This window comes from Protopterus annectens, chromosome 13.part0 (assembly GCF_019279795.1).
Source record: "Protopterus annectens isolate FY-2018-M chromosome 13.part0, PAN1.0, whole genome shotgun sequence".
In the NCBI taxonomy this organism is placed as follows: Eukaryota; Metazoa; Chordata; order Ceratodontiformes; family Protopteridae; genus Protopterus; species Protopterus annectens.
The window spans coordinates 1,355,425,393-1,355,450,987 of record NC_056747.1 but is presented as its reverse complement, the minus strand read 5'-3'; the positions used below and the strand labels follow the sequence as shown (position 1 = coordinate 1,355,450,987).

Here is a 25,595-nt window from a genome sequence, read left to right as displayed (position 1 = left end):
CAGTTCTTTGCAACATCAATGTTATCCCATATTTTCTCCTCTTTTTGATGACTGTCTTCACTCTGTTCCATGGTATATCTAATGCCGTGGAAATTTTTTGCACCCTTCTCCTGACTGATACCTTTCAACAATGAGATCCCTTTGATGCTTTGTAAGCTCTCTGCGAACCATGGCTTTTGCTGCAGCATGCAACTGAGTAAATGTCAGGAAAATGCGACTAGAACAGCTGACCTTTACTTGGGGTTAATCAGAGTCTCTTTAATTGATGGCAGGTGTGTACCCAAGAAGACAATGCTGGCAGGTGTGTACCCAAGAAGACTGAATGCTGTAATTAAATCAAAAGGTGCTTCAACAAAGTATTAGTTTAAGGGTGTGCACACTTATGCAACCAGCTTATTGTACGTTTATTTTTTTTTGTATTTTTTACTCTAAAAGATTTGTTTTGCACTTGACCTGTACAGGTTATAGATCCCATTAAAGGTGGGAAAAGCTTTGAAATGGTTTATTGTGGTCTCATTTTTTTTATATCACAAAAACCTGGCATTTTAACAGAGGTGTGTAAACTTATATCCACTGTATATACACCCTGGAGAGAACATACCCCTATTAGAACAAATCCTACACTGGATGTCCGACAATATACATAATGAAATAAAAATACTAGGTGATGTTAACATCAACTGGCTCACCCTCATCCCTAACTCTCCCACCACCAGCATAAACCTATACGGACACACCCAACTTATTTCTTTAACCACTTTTTTTATGAACCCACAAATATCTGCGCTGCCTTGGATTGGATACTTGTCTCTAAGCCTGACCTCTATCACTACCCTGAATCCCTACCAGACTCCGTGACCACTCCCCTATACGTGTCCAAAGAATCTCTCCTCACCTCTGTAGACCTCATACATTTAAAGAGTGCTGAATGCTAACCAACTTCAACCAAGATATTTTTAATAATTCTCTCTCTGCTATTGACTGGTCTTTTCTCTTTTCCCTACTTGTAGATGAAGCGGTCCTTCAATTCAGCTCCATCTTCTTAAACATTCTGAACTCCCTTGCCCCCCCCCAGAACTGTCAGAGTCAAATCACGGTGTTCCCCTTGGCTCTCCAACTCTATTTGGTCTTTTATCCATAACAAGAGATTGCACCTGGAAACTCTGAACTAAGACCAAATCTCCCACACACTACCAACAATATAGGGAACTCCGAAATTTAACCAAACACAAACTCTGACAAAAAGAACAACTACCTCTCACCGCAACATACTGAATCCAGTAACCTTAAAACATTTTGGAATGCTGTCAACAAAATTCTCCACTCAGGAAATCCAACTCCCAACTCCTGCCCCCAATAACACACCCCTTGAAACTGCTACAATGTTTAATTCATACTTCATAGATACCATCAGCAAACTTATGCAAACTGTCCACCCAACCAGACCCACACCCCCTACCACCCTCCAACTGCAAAACTGTCCTTTCTCACTGAAACCTATTCCAACCAGCTACATCAAAAAACGTCTTATCAAACGTAAACCAGGTTCCCCTTCAGCTGACAACCTGCCATGTCTCTTTCTAAAAAGCTGCTGCTGACACCATAGTATATCCTGTCCCCATCCTCATAAACCGGTCAGTTAGTGAATCCACTGTTCCTGCCCTCTGGAAAAAGTTCCACATTATACCAATCCACAAATGTAGAAATTCTGTTGCAGTCTCTAATTATCGACCTATTGACATACTCTCTCCCCTCTCCAAAATTCTTGAGCACTGTGTTTATAAACAAATCTCAGCTTATCTTACTCATGAAAACGTAATAACCCCTACTCAACATAGCTTCCACCCCCCCACTACTCCATGTATTTCCTTTTCTAACTCCATCTCCATAGCTAGAGAGAGTGATAATCTAGTGTCCTGCATCTTTTTAGATCTATCTAAAGCCTTTGACACTGTCTCTCACCCCATCCTCCTCTCCAAACTCTCTCAACTCAACATCTCCTCAGCAACTATCTCCTGGTTCAGTGGCTACCTCACAGACAGACCTCCTCTCCAAACTCTCTCAACTCAACATCTCCTCAGCAACTATCTCCTGATTCAGTAGCTACCTCACAGACAGACTGTAATCTGTAAAATGGTCCTCTGCTCTTTCTCCTTTTCTCCACATCAAAATGGGCATCCCTCAAGGCTTTATTTTAGGCCCCTCCTTTTTAACATTTTTACTGACCAACTTCACACATCCTGTCCTCAGTCTTCCTTCATACAGTACACAGATGACTCCACCATCATGTCTATCGCTGACAGACCCACTGACCTACTAACCTTGACGCAAACATCTTTCCACCTCACTTGAAACATGGCTTACTAACAACCAACTCATACTTAAACCGAAAAAGACAACATCGTCTCTTCCTCCTAAAATATCTTTACCATCTTAAATCCTCATTCACCATCTCTTCCCTCAACAACACTATGATCATAGCTGAATCACACACTACACTGCTTGGAGTAATAGTGGACGAGCAACTGAAATCTGATGTTCATGTACTTAACTGCATCAAGAAAACCCAACAAAAGCTTGGTTTACTCTATAGAAACAAAAGGTTCCTCACACTCAACTCCAGGGTCTCACTAGCCCAAGCTTACCTTCTTCCCAGCCTCTTTTACAGCTCTCAAATTTTAACCAACTTACAGTCTTCAATACTTTCCAAACTTGAAACCACCTACAACAAAGTTGCTAGATTTGCAGCCAATCTGCCCTCAAGATCACACCACTGTCATCCTCTCCAGACACTCAGCTGGCTAGAGCTTCCTAACCAACGCTTACTTACCCAACTTCTCATTATCCATACTATTTTGAATAAGCCCTCCTCTTCCCTAACATTTCCTTACTTGTCTCCCTCTATAAGCCCCCTCAATACCTCAGAAGCGCTGACCAATGTCTTTTACAAATTCACAAACCTAAAAATTCTATTGGACAGAATCTCTACAGCTACTTCCCTGCTCTTGCATGGAACGAGCTCTCTATGAACCTTAGAAACATTTCCTACATCCACAAATTCAAGAAAATTCTCAAGCGGTACCTTAATAGCACATGGATTTGCCTCTGTAATCATCCCACATCCCACCCATTTCTCTATCACTACCCTCTCTATTCCTCCCTTCACTGCTACCATAACTCACTTAACTTCTCTGTATTGTACAATTACCCTCTGAAGATGACCCAATGTGTTATGTACACCCATTTAAATGTTTTATTGTATATTTCTTTGCTATGTTTTTTTCTTCAGTGTTACAATGCCTCTTACTTTATTGTACTGTGGAGCTTTATCTACATTTACTTAACTGTTTTACTGTATATCTTTCACTGAATTTATCTTCAGTTTTGTAAATTTTCTTGCTTTCTTGTACTGTGGAGCTTTTCTCCACAGGCCTCCACTGAAAAATAGCTTTTGCTCAGATGGACTATCCCAGTTAACAAATGTCAAATAAATAAATACATCTCCAACATATTAGTTTAGGATAGAAGTACTTATGAAGGTACTTCTATGTAAAAATTCTAAACCTCCACTTTGTTTTCTGAAATGTGAAAATGAGCTGCCACTGCATAGTACACGAGTGCACCCCCGTCTCTGGTACACATGCCTCTCCTTAAACATACCTAAATAAATGGTGTCTTATGGAAGAAAACAGATTTCCAAGAGGTTGTAGCAAAATACCTTCCCAAAGCATTAATATTTGTCAGTTTAGGGTGCTGTAAAACATCTGTCCAAAAGACAGTCATACCTCTCCTGCGTTTTTTGACTGTTGGGAGCTCTGGGGTCTAATTATTATCAATCCATTAGGCATTCAAAACTGCACATTACTCCAAAGTGATAACAGAATTTGCAATGGTATTACTTAGTTGTAGTAATTGGGACTAGATAAACACTTTGTTCCAAAATGGGGCTGGGGGAGCAGGAGCAAGAAATAAATAAATGCTATTTTAGTTTTACATTGTTAACCATTCAGGTTCACTGGGACCATTTCAGATACAACCTGAGCCAGACAGAAGAACACCAGTAGTGCAACATCGCTACAAACAGTTTCATCATGGCATCATAATTAAAATACAAGCACCCATTTGTTTAGCACTCTTACTTGAATGGTATTTTATGTCAGAAAAAAAACAATAAATTTGTGATACATAAAATTTGAAAAAAAAATTCACAGAGGACCAAATGTATGTTAAGTGGCTGCAAACTAGCCTTCCCTTTTAACTTAGCCTGCCCACGTGATAATATGCCCCCTCTGAACGTTGCCTATCATGAGACAATAATAAGGCAGCTTCCAAGATGGAAACGCCTTCCAACAGACCTATTTGCAGATGGACATATGCACTGACGAGGGTAGGGGCAGAAATCTTGTCACTGTTTTCAAACTCAGGGACTAAAATGAAGGTGAGAGAACAGGTTTTGCAAGCAATTTGCTCATAAATGTGAGTTTTTCTCTTAAAAATGTCCTGTTTAATTATGTAATGATTTATGAGGTTTCTAAAAATGTCTGAAGCTCAAAGTGTATGTGAGAATACACTGCAGTTTTATTTATTGGGGGATTCATCATCATCTTTCGGCTGTTCCCGTTAGGGGTCACCACAGCGGATCGTCTGTTTCCATTTCTTCCTGTCCTCTGCATCTTGCTCTGTCACACCAACCACCTGCATGCCCTCTCTCACCACATCCATAAACCTTATCTTAGGCCTTCCTCTTTTCCGGTTACCTGGCAGCTTCATCCTTAGCATCTTTTTCCCCAATATACTCAACATCCCTCCTCAGCACATGTCCAAACCAACGTAATCTTGCCTGTCTGGCTTTGTCTCAAAACCTTCCAACCTGGGCTGACCATCTAATATACTCATTCCTAATCCTGTCCACCCTCGTCACACCTAGTGCAAATCTTAACATCTTTAACTCTGCCACATCCAGCTCTAACTCCTGCCTTTTTGTCAATGCCACTGTCTCCAACCCATATAACATAGCTGGTCTCACTACCCTCTTGTAGACCTTCCCTTTCACTCTTACTGGTACTCGTCTGTCACAAATCACTCCTGACACTCTTCTCCACTCACTCCATCCTGCCTGCACTCTCTTCTTCACCTCTCTTCCACACTCACCATTACTCTGAACTTCTGATCCCAAGAATTTAAACTCATCCACCTTTGCAACCTCTACTCCTTGCATCCTCACCATTCATCTATCCTCCCTGTCATTCACACACATGTATTCTGCCTTAGTCCTGCTGACCTTTATTCCTCTTCTCTCTAGAGCATATCTCCATCTGTCCAGGGTCTCCTCCACCTGTTCCCTACTCTCACTACAGATCACAATGTCATCTGTAAACATCATAGTCCACGGGGACTCCTGTCTGATCTTGTCTGTCAACCTGTCCATCATCATTGCAAATAAGAAAGGACTCAGAGCTGATCCTTGATGTAATCCCACCTCCACCTTAAACGCATCCGTCACTCCCACTCCAGACCTCACCGCTGTCACACTACCCTCATACATAATCCTGTACCACTCTTACATACTTCTCTGACACTCCCGACTTCCTCATACAATACCACAACTCCTCTCTAGGCACCCTGTCATATGCTTTCTCTAAGTTTAAAAAAATACAATGCAATTCCTTCTGACCTTCTCTGTACTTCTCCATCAACACCCTCAGAGCAAAAATCGTATCTTTAGTGCTCTTTCCCGGCATGAAACCATACTATTGAACACTAATCATCACCTCCCTTCTTAACCTAGCTTCCACTACTCTTTCCCATAACTTCATGCTGTGACTGATCATTTTAATCCCTCTGTAGTTACTACAGCTCTGCACATCACCCTTATTCTTAAAAATCGGTACCAAAACACTTTTTCTCCATTCCTCAGGCATCCTCTCACTTTCCAAGATTTCATTAAACAATCTGTTTAAAAACTCCACTGCCATTTCACCTAAACACCTCCATGATTCCACAGGTATGTCATCTGGGCCAACAGCCTTTCCATTCTTCATCCTCTTCATAGCTATCCTTATTTCCTCCTTGCTAAACCACTGCACTTTATGATTCACTATCCCCACATCATCCAACCTTCTCTCCCTCTCATTCGCTTCATTCATCAGCCCCTCAAAGTACTCTTTCCATCTGCTCAACACACTCTCCTCGCTTGTGAGTATGTTTCCCTCATTATCCTTTATCACCTTTACCTGCTGCACATCTTCCCTAGCTCGGTCCCTCTGTCTAGCCAATCAGTACAGGTCCTTTTCGCCCTCCTTAGTGTCCCGCCTTTCATACAACTCTTCATACGTCTTATCCTTAGCCTTTGCCACCTCTCTCTTTACCATGCACCTCATCTCCTTATACTCCTGTCTACTTTCTTCATCTCTCTGACAATCCCACTTCTTCTTTGCCAACTTCCACCACCATGTCTCCTTGTCGTCCTTCCTCTGTCCATATGTCATACCAAACAACTTTCTAGCCGTCTCCCTTACTAGCTCTGCTGTGGTTACCCAACTATTTGGTAACTATTCACTGCCACCCAGTGCCTGTCTTAACTCTTCCCTGAACTCCACCTCACAATTACCCCTTTTCAATTTCCACCATTTGATCCTTGGTGCTGCCCTCACACTCCTCCTCTTCTTGATCACCAACAACATCTTACAAACCACCATCCTATGCTGCCTAACTACACTTTCCCCTGCCACCACTTTACAGTCTCCAATCTCCTTCAGACTGGCCCTTCTACATAAGATATAATCCACCTGTGTGCATCGTCCTCCACTCTTGTATGTCACCCTATGCTCCCCCCTCTTGTTAAAATACGTACTCACCATAGCCATGACCATCCTTTTGCAAAATCCACTACCATCTGACCTTCTGCATTCCTTTGTTTAACACCATACCTACCCATCACTTCCTCATCCCCTCTGTTCCCTTCACCAACATGCCCATTGAAATCTGCTCCAATCACCACTCTCTCACCCTTGTGTCCAGTCATCACCACTTCATCCAACTCACTCCAAAATCTTTCTTTCTCGTTCATTGCACACCCAAGTTGTGGAGCATATGCACTAACATTCATCATTACACCATCAATTTCCAGCTTCATACAACATCACTCTATCCGACACTGTTTTCACCTCTAAAACACTCTTAGCATACTGTTCCTTCAGGATAACTCCTATGCCTTTTCTCCTCCCATCCACACCATGATAAAACAATTTGAACCCACCTCCGATACACCTAGCCTTACTCCCCTTCCATCTGGTCTCTTGCACACACAATATATCAACCTTCCTTCTGTCCATCATATCGCCTAGCTCTCTCCCTATACCAGTCTTACTGCCAACATTCAAAGTTCCGACCCTCACTACCACAGTCCTAGCCTTTCTCCTCTCTTCCTGCCTTTGGCCATGCCTTCCACCTCCTCTCCTCCTTTGGCCAACAGTAGCCCAATTTCTGCCAGCACCCTGTTGGCTAACAGTACTGGTGGCGGTTGTTGTTAACCCGGGCCTCGACCGATCCGGTATGTAAATATTTTATTTATTGGGGGATTGGCGATTATTAATTTTTAATTCAAATTGTAAACTTTGTTGTTGCTTATAACAGACTAAGGAACATTTACTTACAGCATGCATTTTTTTTGTCATAACTCAGTTATGCTACTTCTGCAGAGCCTCTCTGAGTGCACGTTGTAAATAACCAAATCACTCACATCCCTTCACTGCACAGCCTCTCTGGGTGCACGTTATAAATAACCAAATAGCTCACATCCCTTCACTGCACAGCCTCTCCGAGTGCATGTTATAAATAACCAAATCGCTCACATCCCCTCACTGCACAGCCTCTCTTTTTGCATGTTGCAAATAACCAAATCATTCACATCCCTTCTCTGCACAGCCTCTCTGAGTGAACATTATGAATAACGAAATTGCTCACATCCCTTCACTGCACAGCCTCTCTGAGTGAATGTTATAAATAATGAAATTCCTCACATCCCTTCATAAGGGCAAAATAATCCAAGTGAGCTCTTTGGGGGAAGAACTGAAAACAACTCAGTCCATATCCTCAGACAGGATATCTGCCATGCAATACAACATGACTGAAATTAAATTAGACCACATGCTGTAATATTACTAAGTAATTTGTGAAGACAACAGTAGAATAAGCTTAACATTAAGGCAGGATGAAAACAATAAGGCAGGGTGGTGTGAAACACACGTGCCTGACAGCGTGGTCACAGTGGTCATCAATATTTCAAAATATGCTTTTTCACTGCAGATAAATTGAGTCACAGTAAATCCAGTTCCCACATGCACAAGTAACATGACAGAAGAGTTCTGCACATGCAGCACTTCCACCGAAACATACATTGAAAACTGTATTTAGAAGTTCTGAAGAAAACAAGAAATGTAATCCATCATCACAGTTTTTCTTTCCCAAATATCTTAGTAAAAGATGCCTTAGAAAAGGTTATGAGGACTAAAACTAAGTGTAAAGTAATGATTTACATACATTCCGACGTTATGCTAAGAAGGTACACAAGAAATAACTTAAGCTGAATGAATCAGCCTGCAACTCGTGCCCTAACCTGTGCACCACTTTTTAAGACTTAACTTAAAGCAAACCGAATCAGCATGCAGCGGACGCCCTCACCTGAGCACCACCACTTTATAAGAAATAACTTAAGCTAACCGAATCAGCATGCAGCTCACACTCTCACCTGAGCACCGCTTTCCTTGCCAAGCTCCACGGTCATCAGTGCCGAAGCTCCTTTGCCACTAACGCTGGATCGGCAGCCTTGCCAGAAGAAATAGGCACATTTCTCACGCCCAGGTCCAGCACTGCTTAACGCATCAGGCTGCTTACGTTTACCCACTGTAGCACATAAAACAAAAGTGAATAAAAAGTAGAACAGTTACTTGTTGGATTCTGTTAGTAATGAATGCACTAAAAAATGAACGATATACAATCTTATTAAATCCAAGCTGCCTGAGTTTGTGCAGGACAAGAACAAGTACTTACCTGTTTTATTAACAAGCTGCATATCCAAAATTACTAGGTTTGCATCAAGTTATGATTTTAGCAGAATACCTAAAGGATGTAAAACTTTTCAAAACCTAAATATGACTTTGTTGCAGCATGTCCTCAGATCATATAAGATATCACATAATGTTTCCTACTTGGACAAAATCTGCACAACATAACTCTGAATTTAAAGGCCGACAGGGAAGTCATCACTTTCATGGTACTGACAATTTATTTATTTTTATTTTACATTTGTTAACCGAGGGTGTGGGACTGAGCCAAAAAGGCCCTTTTTCAGCAGAGGCCTGGTGAGAAAAGCTCCACAAAGAAAAATTACAGACACATTTAGTTATTTAGACATGGTCAGTATACACACAAATTACAAGAGACATGTTTTTACAGTGGTATGCGGCACATAAACAGTTACAGTGAAGAGAACAAACAAAAAATATTAATTTAAAAAATAAAGGTAATTAATAGATTTGTGGTGTACAGCTGAAATTTGGAACATAGGTAGAATACATACATAGTACACAGGTACAGTACATACATTGTAGATTAGCCGGTGTTTGTGAGTAAGACTGAAAACTATTATCAAGTGCTCTAGATTTAGTATGTATATGTTATCCGCTTTCATTAGCCAGTTCAGTTGCTTGAACCCTAAGTTAAGGCTTGCCTCCGCTGGCTGCACACACATCTAACATATGTGGACAGTCACTACCGGTTGTGCACATCCTGTGTTAAACTTATTCATAAGGAGCATGACAACTCTTTGTTAACAGGGAGACATGACGACACTTTGTAAACAGGGAGACACTACATAATGCTACAACCAGCAGATATTGAGCTGGCACATGGCTGTACTAATGAAGAAAAACCTTTAAGGATAAAATGCAGTATTAGCTAATAAGAGATCCGTGCTCTTTTTAAATCTGATGTGGTCAGATTGTTACACACATACTAAAATGCATATGAACCACCAAAGTAACACATGGAACTGAAAATATACCTAAATGAAATTATATTCCACAAAGAAAAGCCAACACACTGGTATAAAAGTGTAAACACATTTTAATCCCAATGACCTTCCAGCGTACTGGTTTCATGATCTACACAGCTTTCTTAGTGCTGAATCCACATTTCCAACACTCCATATTTAAATAATTTCCCCATGTGATCAAGTTAATACAAACAACAATAAATAAAACACATACTAACCCAGCTACAAAGACCTTTGCATATGAATAATAGTAAAGAAATCTCTCTATAGAATATGCTATTTCAATTTAATACATACAAAGTGTGTGGACATTCAGAAATAAAAACTTAGTCTTAAATATACTCACAATACTCTGAAACTGAACAATGGTGTCACGCAAAATCATTTAAAACTAAAGGCAAATAAATCTATATATTAAAAATGAGACAGCACACAAATATATTGTCTAAACAACTACAATCTTCATCATCATCAGACTCCTTTTTCCCATTTTTTTCTACATGGGGTCCGGGTATCGTGTTAACAGTTGCCAAATCTCGATTCACTGCCACACTGCTGTCTTCTTCAACACTCACGCCTGACTGTTGCAGATTTTTTTTCACACAGTCCATCCACCTCTTTGCTGGACATGCTCGCTTCCTCTTACCTTCTTCCTGTCTGTCCCAAAACGTCCTCACCAGATTGTCTTCTGCTTTTCTGCACATGTCCAAATGACCACAGTATTTATGCAAATGACATGTAATTTAAGCATTTTATGTTCCATCATCAAAATACCAAACAAGAACAGCAGCTTTCAAAATGTTTGTATACAAGACAGAATCAATACAAAAGATAAGTATAAAATTCCCATAATTACATAAAAGATTGTCCAAAGACATCTCATATCATACACCCTTTCAGACTTGGATACAAATGGCTCTAGTGCAGATTATCCATTTTTTGTGTCAAAGTTTTGAAAGACAGGCATTACTAGCAATAGGGCAAGGACTAATCTTATCAGTACAGACAGAAGTAAATCAAGCAGTGCAATTTTCTAAATGACATCTGTATAAAGCTCTCCTAGTATTTTTTTACATCATGTGCAGTGATGATCAGAAGGCTTTGTTGAAACCTGTGTTTTCTTCAAAAAATAGCCAAACTGTCCACTTATGCTGTACTGATGGGCCTATAAAAAGTGTGAAACATGCCACGTTTACAGCTACTGGGGTTTGGCTTTACCGGCTAACGTGCAAGATTTATAAATACAAAACAACACAACGGAATACGGGTAAGTCTCCCAACACTGAGAAAATGAAACTACACTCCAGAAAAAAAAAGACAACCACATATACTGAAAATGTGTACTTTACTGTAACAAAAAGAGTGATTTCATAGACTGTTACTAGGCTAACGACCTTGGGGGGTCTTTCTAAATCTAGCCAAGTTTTCCCAAAAGAATAATGATGTATTGCATCCAAATAGGACATTGAGAGACAGGTATTTATAACTTACCTTTGTCTGTAAGTGACATGGGTGCCAGGCCTGGTGTTATGTTCCTATTCCCCATCCACTGGTCTGGGTTGTGTTTAAACTGGATAATAGATGAACTCAGTTTCACATGGATGGGAAGCCTGTTCCATAGGAGAGGCAGTCTCTAGGATACATATCTGTCTCTCCAGTATGTTCTTTTTAAGTCATAAACAAAATTCAGGTCTCTAGACCTTGTATTTCTGGTACTCTTTGACTTAAGAATATGTAGGAGATTCATAAGTGTGGGGTTTGCAGATGCCTTGCAAGCCTGGCATAGATCACCCCTCCACAATCTATAGGAGACTGAGTAGAGGGGGAAAGGGATTTAAGGTGCTCTGCATAAGGCAGGTTATGCCTTGTATTCTCTTTGTAAGGAACCTCTCAGGTCACTGTAGTTGCTGCATATGCCTGGTCAGGTACATACCAAAGGAATAACTGTAGTCTGTAACTGGCCTGATAAGGGAGGAGTACAGTGAGATAATGACCTCTTTGGACCTAGATGGCATGCCTTTACGTACAAGATGCACAATATAAAAGGTATTTCCTCTTCACTGTGGACACGTGGTGGTTGAAGGTAAGGCTACTGCCTGCATGTCTACTCAGATCCCTGACCACTGGGTTGACTCTTAGGGGTGTATTATCAACATGGTAGTCAGTCAGGATGGTTGATTTCCCAAGGGGTACAATTATGCATTTCTTAGAACTGAGTTTAAGACCATGGCTTTGGCACCATTTGTTACTTAGAGATAGACCTTCTTGAAGAAGGGTAGTGTCTGTGTCAATGATAACTCCCAGCTTGTAATCATCTGCAAACTTAGTCAGCCATAAACCTTCAGCATTTGCTTCCATTTCAGAGAAATAGATGCCAAAAAGGAGCAGGCCCAGTAACAAGCCCTGGGGGACTCCACTAGTGACTAGGTGTTGCTTAGTAGAGAGAGGTTAGCCTTCTGAATAGTTCCTAAAGGTTTTTGGTTTTGCTGGATCTTTGGATGTAATTTTATTTCAAGTAATAATGCATTACGGTCAGATCTGATGAGCAAAGATATTACATTGGCTCCCTATTATTGTGAGTACAAGGTCAAGGATGTTGTACCCCTGGTAGGAGAATGGACCCACTGTTCCAGGATGTTGTACCCCTGATAGGAGAATGGACCCACTGTTCCAGGATGTTGTACCCCTGGTAGGAGAATGGACCCACTGTTCCAGGATGTTGTACCCCTGGTAGGAGAATGGACCCACTGTTCCAGGATGTTGTAACCCTGGTAGGAGAATGGACCCACTGTTCCAGGATGTTGTACCCCTGGTAGGAGAATGGACCCACTGTTCCAGGATGTTGTACCCCTGGTAGGAGAATGGACCCACTGTTCCAGGATGTTGTACCCCTGGTAGGAGAATGGACCCACTGTTCCAGGATGTTGTACCCCTGGTAGGAGAATGGACCCACTGTTCCAGGATGTTGGCATTAATAAAGTTTAGGAATCAGTGGGCTTGTGCATTAGAAGTGGTGTAGGATTCCTAATTTATACAGGGGTAGTTGAGATCTCCCATGAACAATATATTGGGTTGAACGGCAAGGGACTCTAGTACACTCAGCTAGTATGGGTTTCCTGGGACATGGAGGGGGACCGATATGTTGCAAGGATGCGATATGACACTCTGCTTCTGGGGAGTTGCACATGTATGAGTTCCAGTGGGTCATACACTTTAACTAGTCTGAATGTGAGATTTGTCTTAATATAGACGGAGACTCCTCCACTTTAAGTTCCCTCCTGTGCAATAGCTGGTCTAAAGGTGTGAAAGGAATTATAACCTTGCATTGCTGGGGTAATGTCTTATGACTTTAAACCAGGTCTTCATTACTACACAGATGTCTACTCTCTCCTGGGACAGGAAGGCTTGCAGGGAATGGAGCTTCTTGTTAAGACTTCTAGCATTGAGCAGTACCACCTTCAGATATTCCTTCATATGTTCAGTTAAGTCAGTAGGTTTATAAGTTTAGCATTGCCTAAAAAACAAAAAGGCATCATGGGGGCAGAAAAGGTCTTTCCCAATATCTGAAAGCCTAGAAGGGATAAGTGCAAACCATCCCTAACAAAGCAGGGTTGTCCGTCAACCATGTCTTCCCGTGCCATCAAATACTGCATCCCCCTGGATTAACACTAGAAGCTAAGCCAAACATTAAAATTAATCATTTTCTGTTGGTAACATGGCATCATCCTTGGAGAAGATAATATGCTGCTCAGTGCTACGTCCATACCTGCCTGAGACACATAATTAACAAGGCTGATCATCTCTAGTTTCATATAGTCAATGGAGGTATGTGTCAGGTCATTAACACCCACATGGACTATGACTATGACAAAGTCATACTGGTGCCTGTGGATCAATGACCTGAGGGCCTGGGTGACTTGATGGATCCTAGCCCCAGAAAGGCAGATAAGCGTGACTGTCTCCTTACTCAGTCTGATGAGGGGGACATCGGTGTACCTCACTATAGAATCATCAATGGATACAATGTTATTATGTGTAGCTGTAGATGGTGTTTTAATGGAGTGTTTACATGATGGATGAGGACCCTTTCTTTGTACTGTGCAGGAGGTCTTGGCATTTTAGGGAGGTTACATGTAAGTACCTCAGCATAAGTAGTTTTATGTGTAGGGTGTTTACCCTGGGTGGCAGGCATGGTGCAGGTGTCCATGACAACATCTATAGGATTAGATTTGGTTGTATGACAGAGTTTTGCCTCCAGCATTAAAGTGTATTCACACCTCTCGCATATGCTGTTTTATTAAGAATAAGTGGGTTGCCAGTGTACATTAGGCAATTGCTACGCATCAGAATACCCATTTCAACCAGACTGGCCACAGAGAGAGTTGGGAAGTGCGTATCCATTGCCACTGATCTAGTAGGGAGGAGTGAGGAAAACTGAAATACTGAACAAGTCAGTTAGACAAGCAACTCGATGACTGACGCTCAGCTATGAGCAAATTAGATGATCTATTAGTGAAAAAAATCTGTCTAGACAATAAGGCCAAGACCGCAGACCACTGAGATGAACAAAGACACTTGGAATAACAGCCACAATAAGCCTTTACCAACAGTTCCCAGCTCAGAAGGGTGAAGGCTATCCCTTCACCACCCAGAAGAGTACAGACCACAAACCTTAATGTAAACAAAATGCAATATAAGAAAAATATAAAAAATAGAAGTAACCAAACCTTAAATGAAAAACGTCAATTCAAAATCAAATGCAGACAGAGATCAGTAATAGTCAAAGAAAAGCAAGTCAAACAAGCACTACAGATAAATAAAGATGCCTTCAACTATTTCTAGTTAAATAAGTCATGTTGCTAAAACACTTGTATGTCTTTAAGGAGTAATTTGCATCTTCAGTCAAACGAGGCGTGATGAGCTGGTGTGACATCTGGACAAAGGAAGGATGACAAGGAGACATGGTGGTGGAATGAGGAAGTACAGGAGAGTATACAGAGAAAGAGGTTGGCGGAGAAGAAGTAGGATTGTCAGAGAGATGAAGACAGTCAACAGGAATATAATGAGATGAGGTGTATGGTGAAGAGAGAGGTGGCGAAGGCTAAGGATAAGGCGTATGAAGAATTGTATGAAAGGTTGGACACTAAGGAGGGAGAAAAGGACCTGTACCAATTGGCTAGACAGAGGGACCGAGCTAGTAAAGATGTGCAGCAGGTAAGGGTGATAAAGGATAATGAGGGAAATGTATTCACAAGTGAGGAGAGTCTGTTGAGCAGATGGAAAGAGTACTTTAATGGGCTGATGAATGAAGAGAATGAGAGAGAAGGTTGGATGATGTGGGGATAGTGAATCAGGAAGTGCAATGGATTATAGCAAGGAGGAAGTAAGGATAGCTATGAAGAGGATGAAGAATGGAAAGGCTGTTGGTCCAGATGACATACCTGTGGAAGCATGGAGGTGTTTACAAGAGATGGCAGTCGGGTTTTTAACCAGTGTGTTTAATGAAATCTTGAAAAGTGAGAGGATGGCTGAGGGGTGGAGAAGTGTTTTGGTACTAATTTTTAAGAATAAAGGTGATGTGCAGAGCTGTAGTAACTACAGAGGAATAAAATGGATCAGCCACAGTATGAAGTTATGGGAAAGAGTAGTGGAAGCTAGGATAATAAGGGAGGTGATGATTAGTGATCAGCAGTTTGGTTTCATGCCAGGAAGGAGCACTGCAGATGCGATGTTTGCTCCGAGAGTGTTGATGGAGAAGTACAGAGAAGGTCAGAAGGAATTGCATTGTGTCTTTGTGGACTCACAGAAAGCATATGACAGGGTGCCTAGAGAAGAATTGTGGTATTGTATGAGGAAGTCGGGAGTGGCAGAGAAGTATGTAAGAGTGGTTCAGGATATGTATGAGGGTAATGTGACAGTGGTGAGGTCTGCAGTGGGAGTGACAGATGCATTTAAGGTGGATGTGGGATTACATCAAGGATCAGCTGTGAGCCCTTTCTTATTTGCAATAGTGATGGACAGGTTGACATATGAGATCAGACAGGGGTCCCCGTGCACTATGATGTTTACCGATGACATTGTGATCGGTAGTGACAGTAGGTAGCAGGTTGAGGAGACCCTGGAGAGGTGGAGATATGCTCTAGAGAGGAGAGGAATGAAGGTCAGCTGGACTAAGAATACATGTGTGTGAATGAAGGGGAGGCTAGACGAATGGTGAGGATGAAGAGAGGTGAAGAAGAGAGTACAGGCAGGGTGGACCAGGTGGAGAAGAGTGTCAGGAGTGATTTGTGACAGACGAGTACCAGTAAGAGTGAAAGGGAAGGTCTACAAGAGGGTAGTGAGACCAGCTATGTTATATGGGTTGGAGACGGTGGCATTGACAAAAAGGCAGGAGTCAGAGCTGGAGGTGGCAGAGTTAAAGATGTTAAGATTTGCACTGGGTGTGATGAGGGTGGACAGGATTAGGAATAAGTATATTAGAGGGTCAGCCCAGGTTGGAAGGTTTGGAGACAAAGCCAGAGAGGCATGACTGCATTGGTTTGGACGTGCTGAGGACGGGTGCTGGGTATATTGGGAAATGGATGCTAAGGTTGGAGCTGCCAGGTAAGGTGAAAAGAGGAAGGCCTAAGAGAAGGTTTGTGGATGTGGTAAAAGAGGACATTCAGGTAGCTGGTGTGACACAGTAAGATGCAGAGGACAGGAAGAAATGGCAACAGATGATCCGCTGTGGTAACCCCTAATGGGAACAGCTGAAAAGTAAAAAGTAGTCAAACGAGGTTCAAAAGTACTGCACAGTAAAGTGTCTGATTTAGCAGGGTCTTTTTCATGTTTTTACATACGAAAATTTTCTCTAACTTTTTTACCTGTCATTTTGTTTGCTTAACACAAAAAAAAAACTGCTAAAGTTACATGACTACTGCAAGGACAGAAAGAATTAATCTTCTGATTAGGCATGCTAACAGAATTAAGCAACACTGTTACGAGTGGTTTCCATTCAGTCTACAACAGAGTCATCCAACACAATGGACTTTAATAACCTTAACTCTTCTGAAAGTAAATTACAGGTTTCTGGAAATGGCAAAAGCCCAATAGCTAACTCAGACATAATCCTGGATCACTAACAAGACATTTAAGTACACTGGGACACAACTCTTGGATAACCATGTTAAGATGGAGAAGTGAGAGTCTAAAGTAATAACACTGGAAGACTGTGCAAGATGGAAGAACATTACATTACATGGAATCCTTGGAATAGAACAGGACATGAACATCTGTGGTTTTGTAAGGCAATTGCTGATGCAATGGATAGGCTTAGCTTTGAAGATCTTCCCATCAAACACAGATATCAGTCAGGTGTTTGTACCTAGTAGTAGCCAAGGCAGATAACTGTGAGATGTTCAATGTATCTACTAAAGGAGAAAGTTTTCACATTGTAAGGAGACTGGGAAAAACTGATTTACAAGTCTATGATGACGTCTGTGAGCAGGACTTTTATGGCGCTACTAGAAGGAAGAAGAAGAATTTTACCCTAATAATATAACTTTGGAGAAAAAGAAATCTTAAATTCTGTCTGCTCTTTCCATCTTTTATGAAGGTGATGTTTCCTGAGAGAGCAAACATGCTTCTAGAACCAACAGAGGCAGTGCTGGTCACAAAGAAGTGGTCTCAGCATGTTAGACCAATCAGCAACTGTGGTTTATAATGATAAAGAGAGTCATGGTCCAGTAAAACAAGAGCCACAATAAGTTCCCCTAGTTCCAAAGCACTTGATGCAGAAGAAGAAAACTTTATTTTTGGTGACGAGATGATCACTTTCGGTTGAATTTGTGGATAGTATTTCCCTCGGGGCTATTGCTCACTGCATGCATATTTAATTAGAAGATAAATACATTTTTATGAGTTACAGAGCTTTTATTTCTTTGTGATTTTTTTATTTTATTTTACATTTGATAACCAGGAAAGCCCGACTGGACACAGGTCCTTTTTCAGCACAGGCCCAGGGAGAAAAGCGCAACAAAATAAAAAAAAAAACAGATTGTTGTTATTACCAACAAGGTTCATTTAATACCTTATATTTCTGACTTTAAAGCTAATATATCACCATTGGCTTTATCAGAGTTTTGGTTCTCTTCTTCTGGGAAGGAAGTTATTTATTTATTTATTTATTTTTATTTTGGGGGGGGGGTGCTGTTTGTAACTGACATTCTGACCTACAAGCAATACTTTTTGCAGTATTGTTTGCCTGATACCATTATTTGCAGCTGGAGTAGTGCTTCACACTTTTAGTCAACAAACACAGCGGAAGATAGAAATGTGCAGGTGTTATAAAGTAAATATGGAAAAGAGGTCAATGTGTTTTATTTTACTCTTTTTTGTAATAGGTTCATAGCAGATTAATAGGCTAATGGCCTTTGCAAACATAGCCAATATAATCTTAGGTTACTAGCATATTGATCTGGGGGTCATTTCAAGCCTAGCCATTTCATCCCAATGTAATACCATCGATACTCTATTCAATACCCAGGATTGTATTTAATAATGACTGCCCATGTCCAGGAAAGTTGTGACCAACATCTCTGGTAAGGATTTTCAGTGCCCCATCCACTCGTCCAGGTTCCTTCTGAATAGTGTCATAGAGGTGCTCTGCTTCACATGAATTGGCATCCTATTCCAAAAATACATCAGACACTGGGAGACAAATCTGTCCCTCCAGCATGTCCTATTCAAGTCACAGGCCATATGGAATGGGAAGTTCTAGTCCCGTTTGATTTACAGATGGACAGTAAATTCCTTACATTTGGGTCAGAGATTGCTCTGTAAGCCAGGAATAAGTCTCCCCTAAGAAGTCTATATGATACAGAGTGTAGTGACAGGGACTTTAGTCAGTGTAAGGCATGTGCTGGAGTCCCTTGATCTTCTTTGTCAGAAATCTCCGAGGTCTCTCTAATTGCTGCAGGTGCTTTGTATGGTACATGCCAGAAGGGGCACTATACTCAGTTATGACCCCTGAAGAGTGACAAGTTTAGAGGGGTTACAACTCCTTTGATCTAGAGGAGATGACTTTACTAATCAAATGTGCTACGTAGAAAGCCTTCTTTACTACAACAGACACATGGTGGTCGAAGTTAAGGTCGCAGTCTACTTGTGATCCCAGTTCCCTTACCACTTCATAAGTACATATGGTATTGTTGTTAATTTGATAGTGGGAAGAGACATTGTTTTTACTGAATGGAATGATTATGCATTTTTTTTAATTTACTTTGAGACCATGACTAAGACATCAGTCATTGGTCTGCATAAGACCCTCCTGAAGTACACTGACTATTTGGGGATTCAATAATTGCACCAAGTTTGCAATCGTCCACAAACTTGGTCCGCCACAGCCCCTTAGTTTTGACCTCAACTTCTGAGGAGTATATACCACACAGTAGGGCACCCAGCAGTGACCCCTGTGGAACCCCGCTGGTTGATATGGAGTCACCCACTTTGACAGTGTGTGACCAGTTTGTCAGCCAGTTGGCAACCCATCTTACAACAAAAAGGGTTTACATTCAGTTTGCCAAGTTTATCGGTAATGCTTGAGTGTGGGATTGTGTCAACAGCCTTGACCAAGTCGAGGTATGCTATGTGCATAGATTTGCCCTCGTCAATGGGTCTAGTCACATTTTTGAAAAAATCCACCAGGTTTAACAGCCAGGATTTGCCCTTGATGAAGCCAAATTGGGTCGGATCCAGGGTTTGGAGGTTACCTATGTCTTTTATTTATGAGGTCCATAACGATACATTCCATGGCTTTACAGATGAGGCTTGTCAGACTTATGAGTTTATAACTCCTTGGGTCAGTTGCTAGGCCACCTTTGTGGAGGGGAATAACTGTTGCTGTTCTCCATTCTGCAGGAACAAACCCTGTGGTCAGGCTGTGACTGAATATGGTACTTAATGGTGATGCTAGTTCATGTTTTAGTTGGAGTAGAAGATAGCTTGGGATGCAGTCTGGTCCTACAAAGGCTGTGTTTTTTTGCCTTAGACAAAGCTTTAGTGACCTGCTCTTTGGATATTGTAGGGTGGGGGGTGTTGGGGGCAAGGTTTGTGCTATGTTTGGAGGGGATAAGGGAGTAAAATTTTTGCCAAATCTGTCCATTAACAGGTTTGCTATTACTGTGGGATCAGAGTGTGTGATACCGTTGGTCACTAGTTCGGTACATGCTTGGGTCCTACCTTTCTGGCTACGTACATAGCTGTAAATGGCCTTATGGTTATCCTTGGCTGTGACTGCTAAATTTTTCTCAAAGTTACCCTTAGAGGATTTGACATGCTGTCTTACTTGCCTGCTGAGGCTGAGGCTGGTGCGTTTCCATTGTTGGCGCTCTCACCTTAGTTTTCTTAGACAGCAACGTTTTGCATTTGTTTTAAAGTCTGTTGATGCTGGATGTCCATTAGGGTGTCTTGTTATTACCCAGGGCTCTGACTTTGATTCTCTCTGGAACAGCCAAATCTATACTCTTATACAAGTGATGGTACAGGGCTACAGTGTAAGTGTTGGTGTAGTACCACTTCTAGCTAGGGGTGGGATTTGGAAGGCATTTCTAACTTCCCCTAGGAGGGTACAGTTTGCTTTGGTGAAGTCTTTTAGTCTCAGTTCACCCATTCTGAGTTCTGGTGTTAGTGCCAGTTCGAAGGCGTCAGATTTAACTAATGATGGTCTGACAGTTGCGGTAGTGCATCTGTTTGTCATGTCAGTGAGGATCAGATCTAGTATGTTTGTTCCTGTTGTTGGGGGTTGAACAGTTTGTTCCAGGGCATTTGAGTTAAAGCCAAGGAACGTTTGCACTAGTGAGTTAGGGAGTTAGGACTAGAGTAGGTTTCCCAGTTGATGGTGGGATAAATGAAATCCTCCATGACCAGAGTGTTTGGCAATATTTAGACTGACTACAGTTTGGTCAAGTAGGCCCCATGTGCATCATGATCCATGGAGGGGGATCTATAACTAGCTATGACCTGAATGGGGGTCTTACCCACAGTAATCTGAACTCGGGAGTAACTTCATGGAGTTGTCCAATCTAACTAGTCAGGAAGTGAATGTATCCCTAATAGAGACAGAAGCACTACCTCCTTTGGTTCTCACATGTTTCTTTTCTGGTTTGAGGGTGTGGAAGTCACTGTAGCCATGCATGGCCAGGGTACTCTCGGAGGCCTTGAACCAGGTTTCTGTGACTGCACAGATAGCTACATCCTCCAGTGACAGAAGTGCTTCCAGGGTGTGCAGTTTTTTGGTTTAAGCTCCTAGCGTTTAGCAGCATAACCCTTATTTTGTTATGGTTGGCAATATTCACATCAGCAATTTTGTTTTTGAGACCTTGTCTTACAATGGCACTGGGGGGAAGGCAAGAACCTTTGCCGGCATCCAAAAGCCTTAGTGGTGTCAGGTGCAAACCATCTCTGGAAAAGCAACGAGGTTTATCGACCATGTCATTCCAGACGGATAGAAACAGGATCCCCTTTGAATAACCCAATTTTACCCAGTATATTGCCCCTAGGGGCAGGAGGGTGGCACGGGTTTGTGTTTATGCCTTGAGCATTTTACAGATTCTACAGAATTTGCAGATTGCCTCTGTCCATAAGGGACATGGGTGCCACCCAGATGTGAAGTTATGATTTCTCATCCATTGATGAGAAATACAAATGCCTTCTACCAGCACCTACAGGACTGCATGGATCAGGCAATCCCAAACAAAACTAAGACTCTCTGTACCAAAGGCAAGCGTCCAGTCTGGTGGACCCCAGCCATAAACAAGCTCTACAACAAAAGGAGGAAGCTACTACAAGATAGAGCAAAATCCTTGAAAGGTAAGACACCTTTGATCATTATACATAAAAAACTAAGAGCTCTCATAAAATCATCCAAGGCAAATTTTGAGAGAAAAATCGCCAAGGACTCTAAAGACAATCATAAGGCCTTCTTTAGCTGTGTTAGAAACCTAGGAGGAAACTCCCAGATATGCTCAGAATTAGTTCAAAATGATGTGAAAATTACTGAACCTACACACATTGCTAACATACTGGCTGACAGGTTCAGTGCAAACTTCTCCCCTCCCCCAAAGGAGATATCTATTCCAGAGGATTGTAGCCCCCAAACATCTCCAACGCCCAGGTGAGAATTGCCCTCACTAAGGCAAAAACACAGCATCCATGGGACGGATGGTGTCCCCGGCTCTGTGCATCAAGAACTAAACGAGGGGTTATACGGACAGTTAGGAGAGCTGTTTATTCTATGCCTCAGCACAGGATACGTGCCGAAGGAGTGGCGCCTGGCGACTGTGGTCCCACTTCATAAGGGCGGTGCCTCCACAGACCCTGGAAATTACCACCCCATTAGCTTGACAAGCCTTATCTGCAAAGCCATGGAGAGGATCATAATGGAACTCATAAATAAAGACATAGGGAACTTGCAGACTTTGGATCCAACCCAGTTTGGCTTTGTCAAAGGCAGATCCTGCCTCTTAAACTTGGTTGACTTTTTCAAGACAGTCACCAAGGCCATTGATGAGTGAAAGGCAGTCCATACAGCCTACCTCGACCTGGCAAAGGCCTTCGACAAAATACCCCACTCAGGTATCATCGAAAAACTCATCAGCTTGAATGTAAACCCATACATCACAAGATGGGTTGCAAACTGGCTAAGTGACAGAACCCACAGGGTCAGAGTTGCTGGAGCCATGTCAGACTCAAAGTCTGTCACAAGTGGTGTCCCACAGGGCTCAGTCCTGGGTCCACTCTTGTTCGGCATCTACTTTTCTGAAGTACAAGCAAACACAGGAGGGTTATGGCTGACAAAGTTTGCAGATGACTGCAAACTGGGCTCCATAGTCGAAAACACATCTGACACAGATATCCTCCAGAAAGGCCTCACAGAAATGGATAACTGGTGCCAGAGCCATGGCCTGAAGTTAAACGCCAAAAATGCATAGTCATACCCTTCGGGAAAAACAAGGTTACCCCTAGCTACCATATAGGTGGCAATCCACTGAGCACAGAAAAGTCATCAGGGATCTGGGGACCCAAGTTGACAGTAGCCTTTCGTTTGACACTCATGTTGCTAAAGTAGTTAGGAAAACCTTCTGTATCGCCCACCTGATCATGAAGGGATTCACATCTAGATCAAGGGAGGTCATCGTCCCCTGTACTCATCACTCATTAGACCTATGATTGAGTACAATGCCCGTTCGAATGTATCTGACCAGACACCTGCTGCAGCTTGAAAGGCCCCAAAAGTTCCTCACCAAAAGGATAAAGGGTCTCAAAATATGTCTTATGCTGCCCGACTGAAAGAACTCCAGCTCTATTCAGTCTCATACCGCTTGCTCAGAGGTGACCTGTGCCTGACATATAAGGCCATGTCAAACCCAGATTTGATGAATATGCTTCACCTCAAAAATCTAGATCCCTCAGAACCACAAGGCGGAGACTTAAACCTTGACACGGTTATAAATAGAACGTGCTGGAGGGACAGATTCATCACCCAGAGACTCCCTATGCTGTGGAACAAAATCCCGGTACATGTGAGGCAGAGCACCTCGCTGGCCTTGTTCAAGAGGAATCTTGACCAATGGATGGGAGATCGCAGATATACCCCAGGGATTACTTCAGTGTCACTGCTTGACAGAGGCACAGAAAAATGATAGGCATAGTTTTTATTCAAACTAAAGGGGTGGCGAAAGCCACATAACTATGGGCTAGGCTTATAAATGCCCTTGGGCAGATAGCCTAGTATGAACCTATGAACCTATGATCCACACTGGTCTTGAATGGAACAGCTGCAAAGAGAAGGATTATGTGTAGAAAATCAAATTCAGAAAGCACCACAACAGGATAGAGCAATGGATATCCAAATTAAGGGGAAACCAGTGGAACAGAAGTAACTGGTCAGGTGCCATATCAAAATATTTTGGAACCTTCCACAGGAAACCAGTATAAACATTCACTTTACAGGAAGGAATTTAACAGGAAACTCTGATGCAGTCAGTGTTGAGGAGTGATAGGCCAGTGAGTTCCCGTATGACAGAGCAACGGATGGCACAGGATGAAATTGAAGAGAATGTGCCACAGGAAGATGCTAAAGAACTTTCTATAGAATGCCCAGGGGAAATGGAAAACAAGGGATGTGCCCTCAGTATGGAAGAAAAGGAGTTAAGAGAAGAGTTGCTTGATTTAATAGACAAAGACAGATATATCAAGATCAATGAGAGAAATAGACTGCAGAAGGTCAATAAAACCCCAAAAGTCAGAAGTTTGATACAACAAATGAACATAGTAATTAGGACAGTCCATAGATCCATGCGATATAACAGAAGTAAACAGGATATATTACTGTGCTGCTAAATTAATAAGTGATAAAATTCTACCACAGGAACATAGGATAGCGAGGGAAAAGGGGGACAAAAGCGAATACCATCATGGAGATATCGAAGAGAGGATACTATAAAGCAGCTAAGACAAGAAGTCTCATTGTTAGAAGATTATAGAAGAGGGAACAGATAAACAAAAATATTAAGAAAGATAGATGTGATAAAAGCAGGGCACAGTATTAGAACAGACCAGGATCTAATATGCACTATTGGAGATAACAAACTAAAAATTTCAAAACAGGCGGAAAGACTCAGAAGGTACGAATATAAATATAAGGGAAAAGCACAAAATAAGCAATTTACTGATGACCCAAAAGAGTTGTATAGAGAATTGGGGAATAAGGTAAAAGGAATTGAAAGACCACCAAAAAAAGAGGAAGTAGATACATTTTGGAGAAGTATTTATGAAGATCCTGTGAAACATAAAGATGCTAAATGGATAGAAGTAAAGAAAGAATAAGAAGTTTAAAGGTACAGGATATGAAATGGGATGAAGTAACAGCCACAGAGACTGAAACAAAGTTAAGAAAAGCCTCTAATTGGAAAACCCCAGGCCCAGATGCAGTACCTAATTTTTGGCTTAAATTATTAACTTCTTTACATGAGGATCTAGCCATGAGTAAGAACTATTTATATGCACACCCCGAACAGACACTGCACTGGTTAACAACAGGAAAAACAATGCTCTTACTTAAGAGTAAACCTGCAAGCTATCCTAAAAATCATAGACCAATAACTTGTCTTCCAATGATGTACAAACTATACACGGGGACTGACGCCAACAGAGTTTATAGTCATTTAGAAGAAAACTCAATTATGACAGTAGAACAAAAGAGCAATAAAAGAAAGTCATATGGAACAAAGGATCATTGGTTGTTAAATAAAGTTATAGTGGAGAACTGTAAGAAAAGGACGAATCTAAGTATGACATGGATTGACTATAAAAAAGCATTTGATAGTATCCCACATTCATGGATAAAAGAGTGCTTAAAAATGTATAAGGTACATCCTACACTGATTGATTACATTACAGTAACCATGAAACAATGGCAGACCACTTTGCAATTAAGCCATGATAAAGGACAATTATTATCCCAGGGATAAAATTCCAAAGGGGGATAATTCCAGGGTGCCTC

At 41.7% G+C, this 25,595-nt stretch overlaps 1 protein-coding gene across 1 annotated transcript in view; it reads right to left on the bottom strand.

Moving 5' to 3' along the window:
- Positions 1-25,595, bottom strand: part of LOC122788066 (supervillin-like) — a 1,698,127-nt gene that overhangs the window by 158,352 nt on the left and 1,514,180 nt on the right. The window contains exon 26 of the mRNA XM_044054988.1: positions 8,750-8,904. Within this exon, the coding sequence (XP_043910923.1) occupies positions 8,750-8,904 (155 nt within the window). The remainder of the gene's footprint in view (positions 1-8,749; positions 8,905-25,595) is intronic.